This window comes from Spea bombifrons, chromosome 9 (assembly GCF_027358695.1).
Source record: "Spea bombifrons isolate aSpeBom1 chromosome 9, aSpeBom1.2.pri, whole genome shotgun sequence".
Classification (NCBI taxonomy): domain Eukaryota; kingdom Metazoa; phylum Chordata; class Amphibia; order Anura; family Pelobatidae; genus Spea; species Spea bombifrons.
This window is the reverse complement of record NC_071095.1, coordinates 13,301,323-13,319,189: the sequence shown is the minus strand read 5'-3', so window position 1 is coordinate 13,319,189 and position 17,867 is coordinate 13,301,323. Positions and strand designations below refer to the sequence as shown.

Below are 17,867 nucleotides of genomic sequence, written 5' to 3'. Positions count from 1 at the left end.
CCCTGACCCCTCTTTAATAAGCTCCTCACAGCTAATTATTGCTCCCTTTCAGCCGGTAATTTGCTCCTGCCGGGGCTTTTATCTTAAAGGCGCAGCGCGGCGCCATCCGTCTTCCTGCCGCGTGCGGCGGCCGCTGGGAGGTCATTTCATTTGACACCAATATTAATGCTAAACAGCAAACCCTGTGTGCCGAGAGACCCCCGGGGTAACAGCGCCAGAGACCCGCGGTGTGTGCGGAGCCCGCGGCCGAGAGACCCCCGGGGTAACAGCGCCAGAGACCCACGGTGTGTGCGGAGCCCGCCGCCGAGAGACCCCCGGGGGTAACAGCGCCAGAGACCCACGGTGTGTGCGGAGCCCGCCGCCGAGAGACCCCCGGTGTGTGTAGAGCCCGCTGCCGAGAGACCCCCGGGGTAACAGCGCCAGAGACCCACGGTGTGTGCGGAGCCCGCCGCCGAGAGACCCCCGGTGTGTGTAGAGCCCGCTGCCGAGAGACCCCCGGGGTAACAGCGCCAGAGACCCACGGTGTGTGCGGAGCCCGTCGCTGAGACCCCCGGGGTAACAGCGCCAGAGACCCACGGTGTGTGCGGAGCCCGCCGCCGAGAGACCCCCGGGGTAACAGCGCCAGAGACCCACGGTGTGTGCGGAGCCCGCCGCCGAGAGACCCCCCGGAGGTAACAGCGCCAGAGACCCACGGTGTGTGCGGAGCCCGCCGCCGAGAGACCCCCGGGGTAACAGCGCCAGAGACCCACGGTGTGTGCGGAGCCCGCCGCCGAGAGACCCCCGGGGGTAACAGCGCCAGAGACCCCGCGTAGGGATCCTGCAGGGGTTAGAGCGTCAGAGACCCACGGTGTGTCCGGTTGGGGGGATGTGAGTTGTAGTTCTGTCCTTCACATTGTAGATTGTAAGCTCAGCGGGCCGTATGGATACGGTTCGTCTCGGTACTATTTTTTCACTCTGATCTGCAGAGCTTACAATCTAATCTGCAGGGAAAGTCCTTGGTGCTATCCAGCCATTTAATATGGTACAGAAGGCAGTGCGCAGCACCGTGTACCCGGCCGGCTCCGCACAGCACCGCGCCCCTCCCCCATTCCATTACCCCCCCTTCCATTACCCCCCCCTTCCATTACCCCCCCCTTATCTCCAGCTCCCAGGCTGCTGCTTATTGAATGGATTTTTAACTCTTTGTTCCCTGGGGACGAGCTGCTCCCCGTCACATTTACATCCCCCTGATGTGAGGCACATAGAGGCCGCTGGGGTGACCCTGACATGCGGACGCCCGGTTACCTGACGGGGTATGTGGGTCATACAAGAAATTACGGATGTATAATGTGGGGTGTGGTCGCCCCACAGTGGGAGGGGCAGACCCCGCGTCCCGTACTCGCTTCTGTCTGTCGCCCCGCAGTGGGAGGGGCAGACTCCGCGTCCCGTACTCGCTTCTGTCTGTCGTCCCGCAGTGGGAGGGGCAGACTCCGCGTCCCGTACTCCCTTCTGTCGCCCCGCAGTGGGAGGGGCAGACTCCGCGTCCCGTACTCGCTTCTGTCTGTCGTCCCGCAGTGGGAGGGGCAGACTCAGCGTCCCGTACTCGCTTCTGTCTGTCGTCCCGCAGTGGGAGGGGCAGACTCAGCGTCCCGTACTCCCTTCTGTCGCCCCGCAGTGGGAGGGGCAGACTCCGCGTCCCGTACTCGCTTCTGTCTGTCGTCCCGCAGTGGGAGGGGCAGACTCTGCGTCCCGTACTCGCTTCTGTCTGTGGTCCCGGAGTGGGAGGGGCAGACTCCGCGTCCCGTTCTCGCTTCTGTCTGTCGTCCCGCAGTGGGAGGGGCAGACTCCGCGTCCCGTACTCCGTTGTGTCTGTCGCCCCGCAGTGGGAGGGGCAGACTCCGCGTCCCGTACTCCCTTCTGTCTGTCGTCCCGGAGTGGGAGGGGCAGACTCCGCGTCCCGTACTCGCTTCTGTCTGTCGTCCCGCAGTGGGAGGGGCAGACTCAGCGTCCCGTACTCGCTTCTGTCTGTCGTCCCGGAGTGGGAGGGGCAGACTCCGCGTCCCGTACTCCCTTCTGTCGCCCCGCAGTGGGAGGGGCAGACTCTGCGTCCCGTACTCGCTTCTGTCTGTGGTCCCGGAGTGGGAGGGCTGGTAGTGTTGCCCCGGTGTGCCGTGAGTTGCCCCGTGTAGGGCTGATGGGGACATTTGCGGGGCTGGAGGACACAGGGTGATTGACGGCTTGGGGGAGGTATTTGGGCAGCAGGATAGAGGCAATTAGAGTCCAGGCAGGATCCCGGGTGGCGCAGGAGGCTAATACATTAACCCCATCAGCTCCAGAATTCATCCTCCAGGAATTGGCACTTGGAGAAGGTTCTCCTCGCTTTTCTCGTTGAGATGCTCTGCGTGTCTGAAGGGCCCTTGAAGGCGTCCAGTAAATGGCCAGATGTCGCCGGTGATTATTTCACGTGGCGGCTCGGGGGGTATGTGAGATAAATGGAACGTGGCCTCCGGGGCATAATCAGCAAGCAAGGAGTTAAAACTTCACGGGACAGTGACTTTGACCCGAGATGTCCAGTGATTGAAAGGACAGTGTTATCTATGTGCACAGGGGCCCTTATCTCTGAGCCAAGGGGCCCATGGAGCCCTCTGTACACACAGATAAGGAGCTCCGGCCACCCTCATCAATATTCATGATGCTTATTTGCATATAATGAGCTTGCTTTTGATGCTAATTAGGCTATTTGCATATGGGTTCAGCAGCTTGCAAAACTGGCCTGGATTTTAACCTGACTTTACCGCTCTTGGCCCCAGTGTAGCTCTGTATCTGCCAAGTGTCCATGTGTAGCTTGGCCAGTCCCTCTTTGGGCCACGAACCCCTCAATCCCCTTTTGATCAGGAATCAGGAGCGAGAGACGGGGGCAGGTAGAGGCGATGGTTAGGAGACACAGGGGCAAAAAGATGGGGCAGGTAGAGGTTGGTGCTGCTGGGGGGGTGCTAGCCATGCAGTGTCCTGGGCCTAGGAAAGGGAATGGGGGGGCAACATATTTCACACAAGGAGCTGCTGGCTGTGGAAGGGTTAAATTGTCTGAGTTGCCCCTGGCTCTGGGCAGCTCTGTTATCTCTTGCCCCATGCGGTGTATTGTGGACGTGTCGCAGCGCATTATGTGTGTGGCGGTGACAGCAGCGGTCTGAGGGCCCCGGGCGGCACACAGCAGGGAGAGGGGGCCACGCGTGCTGAGAATCACATCTCGGGGGTCTATGGGCTGGATCAGGAGTGTCAGCCAGTCCGGCAGTTCTGGACAGACCTCCGCGCTGATCCAAAGACAACTGGACACCGGCCCGGACAGAGCCTGCCCCCGGCCCGAACAGAATCTAATACTACCCCGGACAGAGCCTGCCCCCGGCCCAAACAGGGCCTGCCCCCGGCCCGAACAGAATCTAATACTACCCCGGCCCGGACAGAATCTAATACTACCCCGGCCCGGACAGAATCTAATACTACCCCGGACAGAGCCTGCCCCCGGCCCGGACAGAATCTAATACTACCCCGGACAGCACCTGCCCCCGGCCCGTACAGAGCCTGCCCCCGGCCCGGACAGAATCTAATACTACCCCGGACAGAGCCTGCCCCCGGCCCGGACAGAATCTAATACTACCCCGGCCCGAACAGAATCTAATACAGCACCTGCCCCCGGCCCGGACAGAATCTAATACTACCCCGGACAGCACCTGCCCCCGGCCCAAACAGGGCCTGCCCCTGGCCCGAACAGAATCTAATACTACCCCGGACAGCACCTGCCCCCGGCCCGGACAGAATCTAATACTACCCCGGACAGGATCTAATACTACCCCGGACAGCACCTGCCCCCGGCCCGGACAGCACCTGCCCCCGGCCCGAACAGAATCTAATACTACCCCGGACAGAATCTAATACTACCCCGGACAGCACCTGCCCCCGGCCCGGACAGAGCCTGCCCCCGGCCCAAACAGGGCCTGCCCCCGGCCCGGACAGAATCTAATACTACCCCGGCCCGAACAGAATCTAATACTACCCCGGACAGAGCCTGCCCCCGGCCCGGACAGAATCTAATACTACCCCGGCCCGGACAGAATCTAATACTACCCCGGCCCGAACAGAATCTAATACTACCCCGGACAGAGCCTGCCCCCGGCCCGGACAGAATCTAATACTACACCGGCCCGGACAGAATCTAATACTACCCCGGCCCGGACAGAATCTAATACTACCCCGGCCCGGACAGAATCTAATACTACCCCGGCCCGAACAGAATCTAATACTACCCCGGACAGAGCCTGCCCCCGGCCCGGACAGAATCTAATACTACCCCGGCCCGGACAGAATCTAATACTACCCCGGACAGCACCTGCCCCCGGCCCAAACAGGGCCTGCCCCCGGCCCGGACAGAATCTAATACTACCCCGGCCCGAACAGAATCTAATACTACCCCGGACAGAGCCTGCCCCCGGCCTGGACAGAATCTAATACTACCCCGGACAGAGCCTGCCCCCGCCCCGGACAGAATCTAATACTACCCCGGACAGAGCCTGCCCCCGCCCCGGACAGCACCGGACATTAATGAAGAGTCCCTGGCCGGGTGATCCGTGCGGCCCCGCTGGAGATTCCTGCGCTGAGTGAGCGCGGAGCCCGAGTGCTTGTGAAGCTTTTAGTAATTTTTTGTTTTTGGGGTGTTTTAGTGTTTGTTGTTACGGAGAATTATTACTCTGAGTGAAGCGTTTATCTTGTAGTCTTTTGTACCATTTTGGGGCAGTTTCATGTTGGGGGTTATGGGGCTGCCGTTCACGGTTCCTTGTCCAGACTGGGATCCCAGTACCTGCTCCCACTACCTGCCCCGATCCCAGTACATTAACCTAATACTTGTTAAAATACTTTCCCCAGATCCAAGTACCTGTCCCCGTTAGATACCCCAGATCCAAGTACCTGCCCCCGTTAGATACCCCAGATCCAAGTACCTGTCCCCGTTAGATACCCCAGATCCAAGTACCTGCCCCCGTTATATACCCCGGATCCAAGTACCTGTCCCCGTTAGATACCCCAGATCCAAGTACCTGCCCCCGTTAGATACCCCAGATCCAAGTACCTGTCCCCGTTAGATACCCCAGATCCAAGTACCTGTCCCCGTTAGATACCCCAGATCCAAGTACCTGTCCCCGTTAGATACCCCAGATCCAAGTACCTGTCCCCGTTAGATACCCCGGATCCAAGTACCTGTCCCCGTTAGATACCCCAGATCCAAGTACCTGCCCCCGTTAGATACCCCGGATCCAAGTACCTGTCCCCGTTAGATACCCCAGATCCAAGTACCTGCCCCCGTTAGATACCCCGGATCCAAGTACCTGTCCCCGTTAGATAGCCCGGATCCAAGTACCTGTCCCCGTTAGATAGCCCGGATCCAAGTACCTGTCCCCGTTAGATACCCCGGATCCAAGTACCTGTCCCCGTTAGATACCCCAGATCCAAGTACCTGCCCCCGTTAGATACCCCGGATCCAAGTACCTGTCCCCGTTAGATACCCCAGATCCAAGTACCTGTCCCCGTTAGATACCCCGGATCCAAGTACCTGTCCCCGTTAGATACCCCGGATCCAAGTACCTGTCCCCGTTAGATACCCCAGATCCAAGTACCTGTCCCCGTTAGATACCCCGGATCCAAGTACCTGTCCCCGTTAGATACCCCGGATCCAAGTACCTGTCCCCGTTAGATACCCCAGATCCAAGTACCTGTCCCCGTTAGATACCCCGGATCCAAGTACCTGTCCCCGTTAGATACCCCGGATCCAAGTACCTGTCCCCGTTAGATACCCCGGATCCAAGTACCTGTCCCCGTTAGATACCCCAGATCCAAGTACCTGTCCCCGTTAGATACCCCAGATCCAAGTACCTGTCCCTGTTAGATACCCCGGATCCAAGTACCTGTCCCCGTTAGATACCCCAGATCCAAGTACCTGTCCCCGTTAGATACCCCGGATCCAAGTACCTGTCCCCGTTAGATACCCCGGATCCAAGTACCTGTCCCCGTTATATACCCCGGATCCAAGTACCTGTCCCCGTTAGATACCCCGGATCCAAGTACCTGTCCCCGTTAGAGTACTTCTTCCCAGTACCCCCCTCGGATCCAAGTACCCCATCCCCGTTCATGTTCCCAGTGGCTATTCCCAGTACTTGCCCCAATCCCAGTTGGGATATTATTCTCAGGCCAGGCGTTGGCTTCACGTTTGGGGCTGAAGAGGCCGTTAATGGGCGGTGAGGGGGCAGTTGTCCGATTTATGGGCAGTTTCAGTGTCAGAAGCTTTTAGCCGTGAGAAAGTACTAAATCTCTGTGTGATCGGCCCTCCCGGGGGACGGCAGCTTCCATCATGTCTGAGTCTGCGGAACAATCCATTCTGTCCCAGTCTGTGACTACACGGCCACTGAGCCGGTTTCTAAACTGTGGACCCAAGAGCTGTCTACACCTATGAGATTGTAAGCTCTGGGGGGCAGCTTTTCCTAAGGGCAACTAGATCTGTCTCATAGGCCCCTCTATACAGTGTCTGCCACCCCTCCCTGTGCGCTGGGCACTGTCTTGTCACTCCGTATTAACCCTTTTGCTCCGTTCTGTATATATCGTCACGTTCGGCTTTATAATGTAATAATGTTATCGAGGGAGCGTAATACTCAACCTTTACCACTAGATGCCGCTCTGTGACACGAGTTCCGCAGAAACCTTATCACATGCACCAGAAGGATCACCCCATACCTGCCAAATGTCCTGGGTTAGGGGCCACAGCCTCCCCAGTCCCGAAAAGCCCCAATAATGTGTATAGAAACAGCAGGAGATGGCTTTATAAATTAAACGGGGTAAATAAACCCCGTTCTTCTTCACTCAGCTACACAAATACCCAGCAAAAGGGCACAGAGTGACATAAAAAGGCTGACTGAAGCGTCTCTGATCTCTGCTCCTGGGGCTGGCGGCTGCTGGATGGGAATCGACGCGGTAACTCTGAGCCTTTTCCTTACAAGAAGAGAGCCAGCCGCTTACTGACCGCAACACGTGACTACAGGAGAGGCTTTTTACTGGCTGATCCAGTCACATGGCAGATATAAGCTGATGATCATATGACGCTCTGCAAATACCCCTGCTGCAGGAGCCGGGGCCCCATCTGGGCACCAACATCACCCGGCACGACAAGTACTGTATTCCTTCTGTGCCGTGCAGACATTACACTGCTGCAAGCATGTCGGGGCCGTTGCCACCAGGGGCCCCTGGGTCTCATTGTTAATCTGCCCCTGCTCTCAGCTCTGGGATGGTGATTTGGGGGCTTTTATATCCAGTTGTGCTTCAGCCTTTCGCGGCCCCAGAGATGATGAGGTTTCCAGGGTAACGGGCTATTTACAGATCTGGGTAATTGGCCTGAATTGTCAGCGTGCCTGCTGGGCGTGCAGCCGGGGTGGCCTCGCCACGGATACAGGACGGCGGGAATTGCACGCGGTTTTGGCAGTCCAGTTTTAGGTGGGCTGTTCCGGGTTTTGTACCTGTGTTCTAGGTGTATTCTGCATGCATAGCTCTGGTGTCTGGTTGTGAGTTCTCGGTGTGGCGGTTCTGGTGTCTGGTTGTGAGTTCTCAGTGTGGCCGGTCCGGTTGTGAGTTCTGGGTGTGGCCGGTCTGGTTGTGAGTTCTGAGTGTGGCCGGTCTGGTTGTGAGTTCTGGGTGTGGTGGGTCTGGTGTCTCGTGAGTTCTGAGTGTGGCCGGTCTGGTTGTGAGTTCTGGGTGTGGCCGGTCTGGTTGTGAGTTCTGGGTGAGGCGGTTCTGGTGTCTAGTTGTGAGTTCTGGGTGTGGCCGGTCTGGTTGTGAGTTCTGGGTGTGGCCGGTTTGCTTGTGAGTTCTGGGTGAGGCCGGTCCGGTTGTGAGTTCTCAGTGTGGCCGGTCCGGTTGTGAGTTCTGGGTGTGGCCGGTCTGGTTGTGAGTTCTGAGTGTGGCCGGTCTGGTTGTGAGTTCTCAGTGTGGCCGGTCTGGTTGTGAGTTCTGGGTGAGGCCGGTCTGGTTGTGAGTTCTGAGTGTGGCCGGTCCGGTTGTGAGTTCTGGGTGTGGCCGGTCTGGTTGTGAGTTCTGAGTGTGGCCGGTCTGGTTGTGAGTTCTGGGTGTGGTGGGTCTGGTGTCTGGTTGTGAGTTCTGAGTGTGGCCGGTCTGGTTGTGAGTTCTGGGTGTGGCCGGTCTGGTTGTGAGTTCTGGGTGAGGCGGTTCTGGTGTCTAGTTGTGAGTTCTGGGTGTGGCCGGTCTGGTTGTGAGTTCTGGGTGTGGCCGGTTTGCTTGTGAGTTCTGGGTGAGGCCGGTCCGGTTGTGAGTTCTGGGTGAGGCCGGTCCGGTTGTGAGTTCTGGGTGTGGCCGGTCTGGTTGTGAGTTCTCAGTGTGGCCGGTCTGGTTGTGAGTTCTGGGTGAGGCCGGTCTGGTTGTGAGTTCTGAGTGTGGCCGGTCCGGTTGTGAGTTCTGGGTGTGGCCGGTCTGGTTGTGAGTTCTGAGTGTGGCCGGTCTGGTTGTGAGTTCTGGGTGTGGTGGGTCTGGTGTCTGGTTGTGAGTTCTGAGTGTGGCCGGTCTGGTTGTGAGTTCTGAGTGTGGCCAGTCTGGTTGTGAGTTCTGAGTGTGGCCGGTCTGGTTGTGAGTTCTGAGTGATCCTGAGCTTTTGATCCCTCTCACGTGTCCCTGCAGAAGTAGTAGATCCTCTGACCGGCCGATCCCCCGAGCTCACTGAAAGGACACGCAGGGCACATGTTTGGTCCGTGGATTAATAGGCTGTATGCGTGACGAGCTTCAGAAAACAGGCCTGGTAGAATTACAGTGCAATGCAGTGCGGGGTTCTTGTGGGAAGGGGGTTTCTGGGGGGTTAAAGGGCCAGCGCACATTATATGTGAAGATCAGCACGTCGGACACGGCGCCCCCGCTAACCATCCTTTTGTACACCTGCCCCGTTACCCCGTCGTGCTCCCCAGTTCCTGCGCAGGCGTAACTTTCCCTTTTAGCGGCGGCGGTGCGATGCTCTGCAGGGAGAGATTATCCCTGCGTGAAAGACGACGAGCCGCTGTCCACGGGGAGGAATCCTCCGACAGGCTCTGGGGCGAGATAAATCCCTTTAAATAGACAGAAAGTGGACGTGCTGGGGTTGGAGATTCGCGAAGGACAAGGTGACCCGTCCCGCCGGCTGCAGAGTACACTGACGGCATTTTGCTCCTGGATAGGGGAGGTGCGCGGCTCAGAGTCTGTATAGCGGCGCTGAGTATTACCTTTATAGATGGGGGGTTTCTCCGGCGTATGGCGTTCCGCCCCGGGACCCCGTTGGTGAGCCCCTGATATTTAGGGGTATTTGGGGGCCGTCCCCTCCTGCCCCGCAGGTTCTCGACTGGGTCAAGGTTGCCCAGAGGATCCCACAAGCAGCTCACGATCCACACTGTCTGCAAAAAGCGAGAGCCCGAAAATCGGGACACTTGGGAGGTACGGACCTCCTCACACTGTCAAGTCAGTGCATGTACCAAAGGTGACAGGACTGTCCCGGGGAAATCGGGACACATTGTGTTCTCTCTGTGCCCCGGGCTGCGCAGGTGCAGAGCCGTGTCCGGCTGTTGGGGGTCTGAGACAGGCGGAGGAATGTAACCGCTCCGAATCAAGTGGGGAATCGCTCAGGGGTTTCCACGGCAACCAAGACACGGCTGGAGAATGCAGCTGAACGCGGCCCCCATTTCTTATTGACTCCGGCGCTGACAGCGCAGATAATGGCCAATAACATCCCATTATGTCACCGGCAGATGAAAAGGCCGACACGGCGCCGCGCATTACCGAACCCGTCACTCACGCCCCCCCGCCGGGTCCCGAAACCTCACATCTCGTACAACATACACCGTGGCAATGTACAAAGTGCAATACATACAGGAGGCGAGACGCAATACAGGGGCGGTAATCATACTATAAATAGTAAATGTTCTGTGAATAGTAAATATTTAAAAAAACAGTCAGTGCTTTGAGTGGAACCGACCTGTTCCACATGTGCAACCTGCTTATATTCAGGGGCGGGGCCGGCACATTCTCAGGGGCGGGGCATAGTGGGACCACATGACTAAATGCTAGCGAGCCCGAGCTAAAAATGCAGCTGTGAGGAGAGGCTTCGGCAAGGTGGGGGGGGTGAGGTGTGTGAGGGTGATGTGAGTGAGGGTGAGGTGTAAGGTGTGAGAGGGTGAGATGTGTGTGAGGTGAGTGAGGGGGAGGTGTAAGGTGCGAGAGGGTGAGATATGTGGGTAGGTGAAGTGTGAGGGGTGACGTGTGTGAGAGGGAGAGGTGTAAGGGCAGTAAGGTGTCGGAGGGTGAGGTGTAAGGTGTGGGAGGAGTAAGGTGTCAGAGGGTGAGGTGTGTGAGAGGGTGAGGTGTGTGAGAGGGTGAGTTGTGGGAGGGGGTGAGGTGTGGTTGATACAGTGGGATATGATGAAATATGTTTAAGCGTGTTACATTAAGCGTGAGTGTGTGGCACTAGTGACCCTCTCCTGCAACCCTCACCCCAGCTGCTCTCCCCCAGCCTGTTCTCCCCCTTCTCCCGACCTGTTCTCCCCTTCTCCCGACCTGTTCTCCCCCTCTCCCGGCCTGTTCTCCCCCTCTCCCAGCATGTTCTCCCCCTTCTCCCAGCATGTTCTCCCCCTTCTCCCAGCATGTTATCCCCCTTCTCCCAGCCTGTTCTCCCCCTTCTCCCAGCCTGTTTTTCCCCCTCTCCCTGGCTGCTCTGCCCGCCTCTCTCCCTCTCTCTCTCTCGCCCTCCCTCACTCTCTCTCGCCCTCTTTCTTTAGGAGCAGGCTATGATTAATATACATAATTGTAACAAATTGTCGCTAACTGCACCAAATCGCTCTCCCAGCTGCGGGAAGTGCTGACGCTTCTCTCTGCATCTATAGAAAACACAGAAAGGCTCCGGCGGCAGCAGGAAGCGAATCGGGGAGCGCGGCGCCCCCACCATGCGCCACCTTTCATTCTGCAGCTGGAGCTCTGAAAGGGGATGTTTAAATACAGAGCGATCCCCCTGTTATTAGGAAGACAGCGTGTGCCGGGCTCTGTTAACCCCTTGTTTCCATGGTAGGCAGAGCCGTCTACCCGATTTAAAAAAAAAAAAAAGTCCTAAATGTGACAAAAAAAACCCTGGTCTGAGATACTCCAGATCTGGTGCTATCAGGAGGCAACAAGGTATAGTCATGGCCCATAGGGAGCCGCCTGGGGCGGTATGGCTCAGACAGAGCCCATAGGGAGCCGTCAGGGGCTGTATGGCTCAGACAGGGCGCATAGGGAGCCGTCAGGGGCTGTATGGGTCAGACAGGGCCCATAGGGAGCCGTCAGGGGCTGTATGGGTCAGACAGGGCCCATAGGGAGCCGTCAGGCACTGTATGGGTCAGACAGGGCCCATAGGTAGCCGTCAGGGGCTGTATGGATCAGCAGTGTAACGGTTTGTACCGGCACCCGCTCCTGCCAGTGTAAATGCTTTTCAGATGGGGATGTTTTGGGTTCAGACCGCTTCATGCTGCCCCCTCTCACCCTACTGGTCCTGTCCGCAAAACGCCCGTAAACCCCCGGCCACGGATTAAAGGGGGGCCAGTGGGGCCTGGGCTGTAGAATCGGCCCCTGGTCTATGTCCTCTGCGCGGCGTGTCCTGCCTGAGCTCCCCTCTGATATATTGTGTGTGTGTGGGGGGTATGTAGCGTGTATATTCACTGATAACACGCTGACATGTAACGTGTGGCCCCGCCGGGAGCGGCTCGGATAAAGCAGGCTCTTCCTGACAGAGAATTCGGTGTAATTCGGCTCCGTGTGGCCCTGCGTATCTGTGTCGGGGTGAGATTGGGGGCGGCGGGGCGGCAGAGCGTGGTATAGATTTCCTCGCTGCACTCAGGGGGTTCAGTGACCCGTAAAACGATGCGAGGACCTTCAGTCCATCACAGAGAGTCCATGCTGCGCTCCGGCCATTGTTCCCGAGATTTAATTACTGGAGTTGTGAACACGGATTATTGACGTGGCTTTTGTGTGCGATCCCCGGGGGCTCACGGCTATCTGCTCTGCTGCAGAACACGCGTGGAGGTCGCCGAGCCCCCCAGCAAACACCCGCTTATACTTTATTGATTTATATAGCACCGTCATATACTGCAGCGCTGTACAGAGGGCCACTTCTCATGGTGCTGATAACACGTGTGTAACATGCTTTAATATGACGGAAGAGCTTGCAATATGTGTATCACGCGTGTTTATGCCTCGCTGGGGGGTCTGTATGTTTCACGTCACGTCTCTTTAACGTGAGGCACACCCAAGGAAACGGGTATAAGACTGTAACACGCGTGTAACGTGGGAATAGGCTGTGTCTGCTGTGACTCCCGCATCCCAGTGGTAGTAGTTATATGGCTGCAGGTCCCGGTGGTATATAGGGGCCCTGTGTTGCAGCGTCGGGGGGGGGGGTCTGTGTTGCAGCGTCGGGGGGGTCTGTGTTGCAGCGTCGGGGGGGTGGTCTGTGTTGCAGCGTCGGGGGGGTCTGTGTTGCAGCGTCGGGGGGGTCTGTGTTGCAGCGTCGGGGGGGGGTCTGTGTTGCAGCGTCGGGGGGGGTCTGTGTTGCAGCGTCGGGTGGTCTGTGTTGCAGCGTCGGGGGGGGTCTGTGTTGCAGCGTCGGGGGGGGTCTGTGTTGCAGCGTCGGGGGGGTCTGTGTTGCAGCGTCGGGGGGGTCTGTGTTGCAGCGTCGGGGGGGGTCTGTGTTGCAGCGTCGGGGGGGGGTCTGTGTTGCAGCGTCGGGGTGGTCTGTGTTGCAGCGTCGGGGGGTCTGTGTTGCAGCGTCGGGGGGGTCTGTGTTGCAGCGTCGGGGGGGTCTGTGTTGCAGCGTCGGGGGGTCTGTGTTGCAGCGTCGGGGGGTCTGTGTTGCAGCGTCGGGGGGGTCTGTGTTGCAGCGTCGGGGGGGTCTGTGTTGCAGCGTCGGGGGGGTCTGTGTTGCAGCGTCGGGGGTGGTCTGTGTTGCAGCGTCGGGGGGTCTGTGTTGCAGCGTCGGGGGGGGTCTGTGTTGCAGCGTCGGGGGGGGTCTGTGTTGCAGCGTCGGGGGGGGTCTGTGTTGCAGCGTCGGGGGGTCTGTGTTGCAGCGCCGGGGGGGGTCTGTGTTGCAGCGTCGGGGGGGGTCTGTGTTGCAGCTTCGGGGGGGTCTGTGTTGCAGCTTCGGGGGGGGTCTGTGTTGCAGCGTCGGGTGGTCTGTGTTGCAGCGTCAGCGGGGGTCTGTGTTGCAGCGTCGGGGGGGTCTGTGTTGCAGCGTCGGGGGGGTCTGTGTTGCAGCGTCAGGGGGGTCTGTGTTGCAGCGTCAGGGGGGGTCTGTGTTGCAGCGTCAGGGGGGGTCTGTGTTGCAGCGTCGGGGGGGTCTGTGTTGCAGCGTCGGGGGGGTCTGTGTTGCAGCGTCGGGGGGGTCTGTGTTGCAGCGTCGGGGGGGTCTGTGTTGCACCGTCGGGGGGGTGTCTGTATGAATATATAGCACCGCCGGTAGATTTAATGGACCCTTTTAATGTTATAACTGGCTGTTTTTTTTGTGTTGTCCGTAATTTCTGAGTGTGAGAGCCGCGGCGGCCCTGACCTGATCATAAACGGACCCTTTCCATGTAACGGATGCTGCATGCGGCCCCCGTCTGGCCCCCGACGGTAGGCGTTTAAAATCCATCTGAAGGGCGACCCCTGCTGGCCAGACTCCAGAACTGCACATGTCCCCTTCGCTCCGTCAAGGACACAGACAGGTCTCAGCCGTCCCCAATGGAGGAGCCCCGGCAGCGCTCCAGCCCCGCTCCCTTTCCCCGGCGGGGGCAGCGCCCCCAGCCTTCCTGCCCTCCTGCCCCCTCCGCTCCTGCCCTCCTGCCCCCCTGCCCTCTCCGCTCCAGCCCTCCTGCCCCCTCTGCTCCTGCCCCGCGTCGCTCGCTGTCCTCCCCGCAGGCCAGTTGACTTTTGGCGGAGGGCAGTTGTATGAAATGTTGGATTCCGTGTGATTTGCCCCGCGGGGCTGTAGAGCCCCCGAGAGGCTGTCGGCAAACAATCTACATGCAGGTTATATGTGCCGGGCCGGCAGCGAGCGCAGGGGGGCTGCGGCCGGAGGGGAGGAATCTTAATGGTTCCCGCAGCTGGGCTCACGCAGTTTGCACCGGGGCACCAGCGCGAGCGACACGGGGGTTACTACCGAGCGTCTGTGTTCACAAGGGTAAATGAAGGACGGGGGATGGGCAATCACCGAGACTTTTAACCCCATGTGAGGCAGGCAATGCATTCCAGCATGCACGCGGTTAATCTCTCGGCCCTCGGCGGGGCTGCTGGTGCATGCGATGGTGTCGGTGAAATGATGTGTGGTGTACGACTGTCTGAGACATGAGATCGTTCAGGAGGAGACCGCCGAGACGCTCCGGGTGAGAAACGTCAGCGAGGGGGTCGCCCAGTCCGAGGGTCCGTTCCGGTAATTTCATAAACAGAGGGGCTTGTCTGCTTCACATAATAATTAAAACGGCTGACGGGAGATTTATTGGGGTGACGCAGGGGCCGGTTCAATTATCCAAATGTAGAGGGTTAGAGACGTGATGTAAGTATTTCTTCACCGAGCGGGAGGTAGATAAGTGGAACAGCCTCACAGCAGAAGTGGTAGAGGCTAATGCATCGAGAGGTGTAAGATGAAGCTGTTCTGATGTACAGGTTCTTGGTACACGGCGGTCCCGGCAGACTCGGCGCTCCAGGTCCTGCGCCGGGGGCCGGGGGCCGCGCGCCGGTTGCTTTCTGCCTGTCTGTGGATTCATGTGTCGGCTTCTCCCGCAGCGAGAGAGGAGAACGTGGCCACGTTCCGCGGCTCCGAGTATTTGTGCTACGACCTCTCCCAGAACCCGATCCAGAGCAGCAGCGACGAGATCACCCTGTCCTTCAAAACGCGCCAGCGCAACGGGCTCATCCTCCACACCGGCAAGTCCGCCGACTACGTCAACCTCGCGCTGAAGGGGGGCGCCGTCTCTCTCGTCATCAACCTCGGCTCCGGGGCCTTCGAGGCCATCGTCGAACCGACCAACGATAAATTCAACGACAACGAGTGGCACGACGTCAAGGTTACACGGAACCTCCGCCAGGTAAGGGGGGCCGTGCCCGGGAGATGGCAGCTAGGGGGCTACAAGGAAGGGCCCGGGGGGCAGGGAGATTGTCACGTGTCTGGTCTAGGATAGTGAGGACAGGGCTGGATGTACATGCGTTAGTCCCGTGTGCAGCCGGTACATGCGTTAGTCCCGTGTGCAGCCGGTACATGCGTTAGTCCCGTGTGCAGCCGGTACATGCGTTAGTCCCGTGTGCAGCCGGTACATGCGTTAGTCCCGTGTGCAGCGGGTAGATGCGTTAGTCCCATGTGCAGCCGGTACATGCGTTAGTCCCGTGTGCAGCAGGTACATGCGTTAGTCCCGTGTGCAGCAGGTACATGCGTTAGTCCCGTGTGCAGCAGGTACATGCGTTAGTCCCGTGTGCAGCCGGTACATGCGTTAGTCCCGTGTGCAGCAGGTACATGCGTTAGTCCCGTGTGCAGCCAGTACATGCGTTAGTCCCGTGTGCAGCCGGTACATGCGTTAGTCCCGTGTGCAGCCGGTACATGCGTTAGTCCCGTGTGCAGCGGGTACATGCGTTAGTCCCGTGTGCAGCGGGTACATGCGTTAGTCCCGTGTGCAGCCGGTACATGCGTTAGTCCCGTGTGCAGCAGGTACATGCGTTAGTCCCGTGTGCAGCAGGTACATGCGTTAGTCCCGTGTGCAGCCGGTACATGCGTTAGTCCCGTGTGCAGCGGGTACATGCGTTAGTCCCGTGTGCAGCCGCTACATGCGTTAGTCCCGTGTGCAGCGGGTACATGCGTTAGTCCCGTGTGCAGCGGGTACATGCGTTAGGCCCGTGTGCAGCCGGTACATGCGTTAGTCCCGTGTGCAGCAGGTACATGCGTTAGTCCCGTGTGCAGCAGGTACATGCGTTAGTCCCGTGTGCAGCAGGTACATGCGTTAGTCCCGTGTGCAGCCGCTACATGCGTTAGTCCCGTGTGCAGCCGCTACATGCGTTAGTCCCGTGTGCAGCCGGTACATGCGTTAGTCCCGTGTGCAGCACGGATCGGGGCGCGGGGTCCACGTAGGTCCCGGTTCAGCAGTTATTGGTCAGATATTTGGTGCCGGGAGCGGTCACTCGGTGGCTGGGAGTGTGAGAGTCGGACTCCTCCTTGGAAAAGCCCCGTCATCTGCTCCAGTTACTCCGTGGACCCCCAGTCCTGTAGCTGTGTTGGGGGCTCCGCGGGCCTCGTTCTCCGGGGGGACTAGCGAGGAGTGTGTCTGGGCCACGATGACTCATGTCAGGAAATCCCACTCACAGGACTTGGTAGCGTAAGTATCGGGGAGATGTGGCTGTATGAGTCACGCAGCGAGTGGGACCGGGGAATCGAGAGACCTCTCTGTAGAGCGTGTGTGACGGGGGGGGCCCGGGGGCCACGGGCAGGAGGGGAGAGCGGGGGGTGAGGGGCTTTATTCGCTGAACAGCTGCCCCGTAACGGCTACTAACCCCCAATCATTCATGTATTGTGTCATTGCTACTAACGGTCCTCTCCAGACGGAACTGCCGCCCTCTACTGGTCATCTTTGGTTCTGTTCTTTTTTTTGGGATTTGACAATCCTTCTGTTCACAATTATTCAATTTCCTTTTCTCCCCCTTTCCGCGAAGCTCTCTGGCATTGGACACTATATGGTAAACACCCTGGAATGTCTGGTAGATATCATTTTATTTGTTCAAATAACTCTGGATTTGCGGTGTCTTTTCTTTTTCCTGTCCCTTTAACTCTTTCATGCCCTCCTCCGCCTCAATTCTCTCAGAATCCACGCATTAGCCGTATCCTTCGCAGATCCGCTGTGTGTGATATATACGTGCGTATATATATTTATATATGCCCCCAAACGCATATATATTTCATAGTTTGTCCCATCCATAAAGCCCCCCAGTTTAGTGGTTTATGTACCCCAACTTTCCCCCACAATGTTTGTTGGTCACATGGTCCACTTAATGTTTCGGGGTCCCTGCCTATGATAGTTCTAGGTGGGGCCTTGTATGTAGAGTCTGTCACTCAGTCTCTTTGGGGGGAGTTGGGGGTCCCCTGTGGGTATATGGGGCCAATTTGTAGCTTTACCCAAAACACCCTTTGCATGGCGTCTGTCTACACCTTGGCAGGAAGGCTGGAGTGCTAGTGTGGCTGGTGGGCACCTAAATATATACGGCCCGTTACACCTAAAGTTATCTGCAGCAGAAACCGTGGCATCTGACCGCAAAGGGGACCATATCAGTGTGTGGGGGCGGGGAGGGCGGATACCGCGTGCCAGCGGGGAGGGCGGATACCATGCATTGAGAGGCAAGAGGATACTGGAGAGCGGTTGGATACTATGTATCAGCGGGGGAGGGATACAGGAGAGCGGTTGGATACTATGTATCAGCGGGGGAGGGATACAGGAGAGCGGTTGGATACTATGTATCAGCGGGGGAGGGATACAGGAGAGCGGTTGGATACTATGTGTCAGCGGGGGAGGGATACTGGAGAGCGGTTGGATACTATGTATCAGCGGGGGAGGGATACAGGAGAGCGGTTGGATACTATGTATCAGCGGGGGAGGGATACAGGAGAGCGGTTGGATACTATGTATCAGCGGGGGAGGGATACAGGAGAGCGGTTGGATACTATGTATCAGCGGGGGAGGGATACTGGAGAGCGGTTGGATACTATGTATCAGCGGGGGAGGGATACTGGAGAGCGGTTGGATACTATGTATCAGCGGGGGAGGGATACAGGAGAGCGGTTGGATACTATG

The 17,867-nt window shown here is 58.3% G+C and overlaps 1 protein-coding gene across 4 annotated transcripts in view; it reads left to right on the top strand.

Annotated features, from left to right (window-relative positions):
- Positions 1-17,867, top strand: part of NRXN3 (neurexin 3) — a 110,000-nt gene that overhangs the window by 6,704 nt on the left and 85,429 nt on the right. For all 4 annotated transcript variants that reach the window (XM_053474686.1, XM_053474685.1, XM_053474687.1 and 1 more), the window contains exons 2-3: positions 14,824-15,125; positions 16,735-16,758. In XM_053474686.1, the coding sequence (XP_053330661.1) occupies positions 14,824-15,125; positions 16,735-16,758 (326 nt within the window). The remainder of the gene's footprint in view (positions 1-14,823; positions 15,126-16,734; positions 16,759-17,867) is intronic.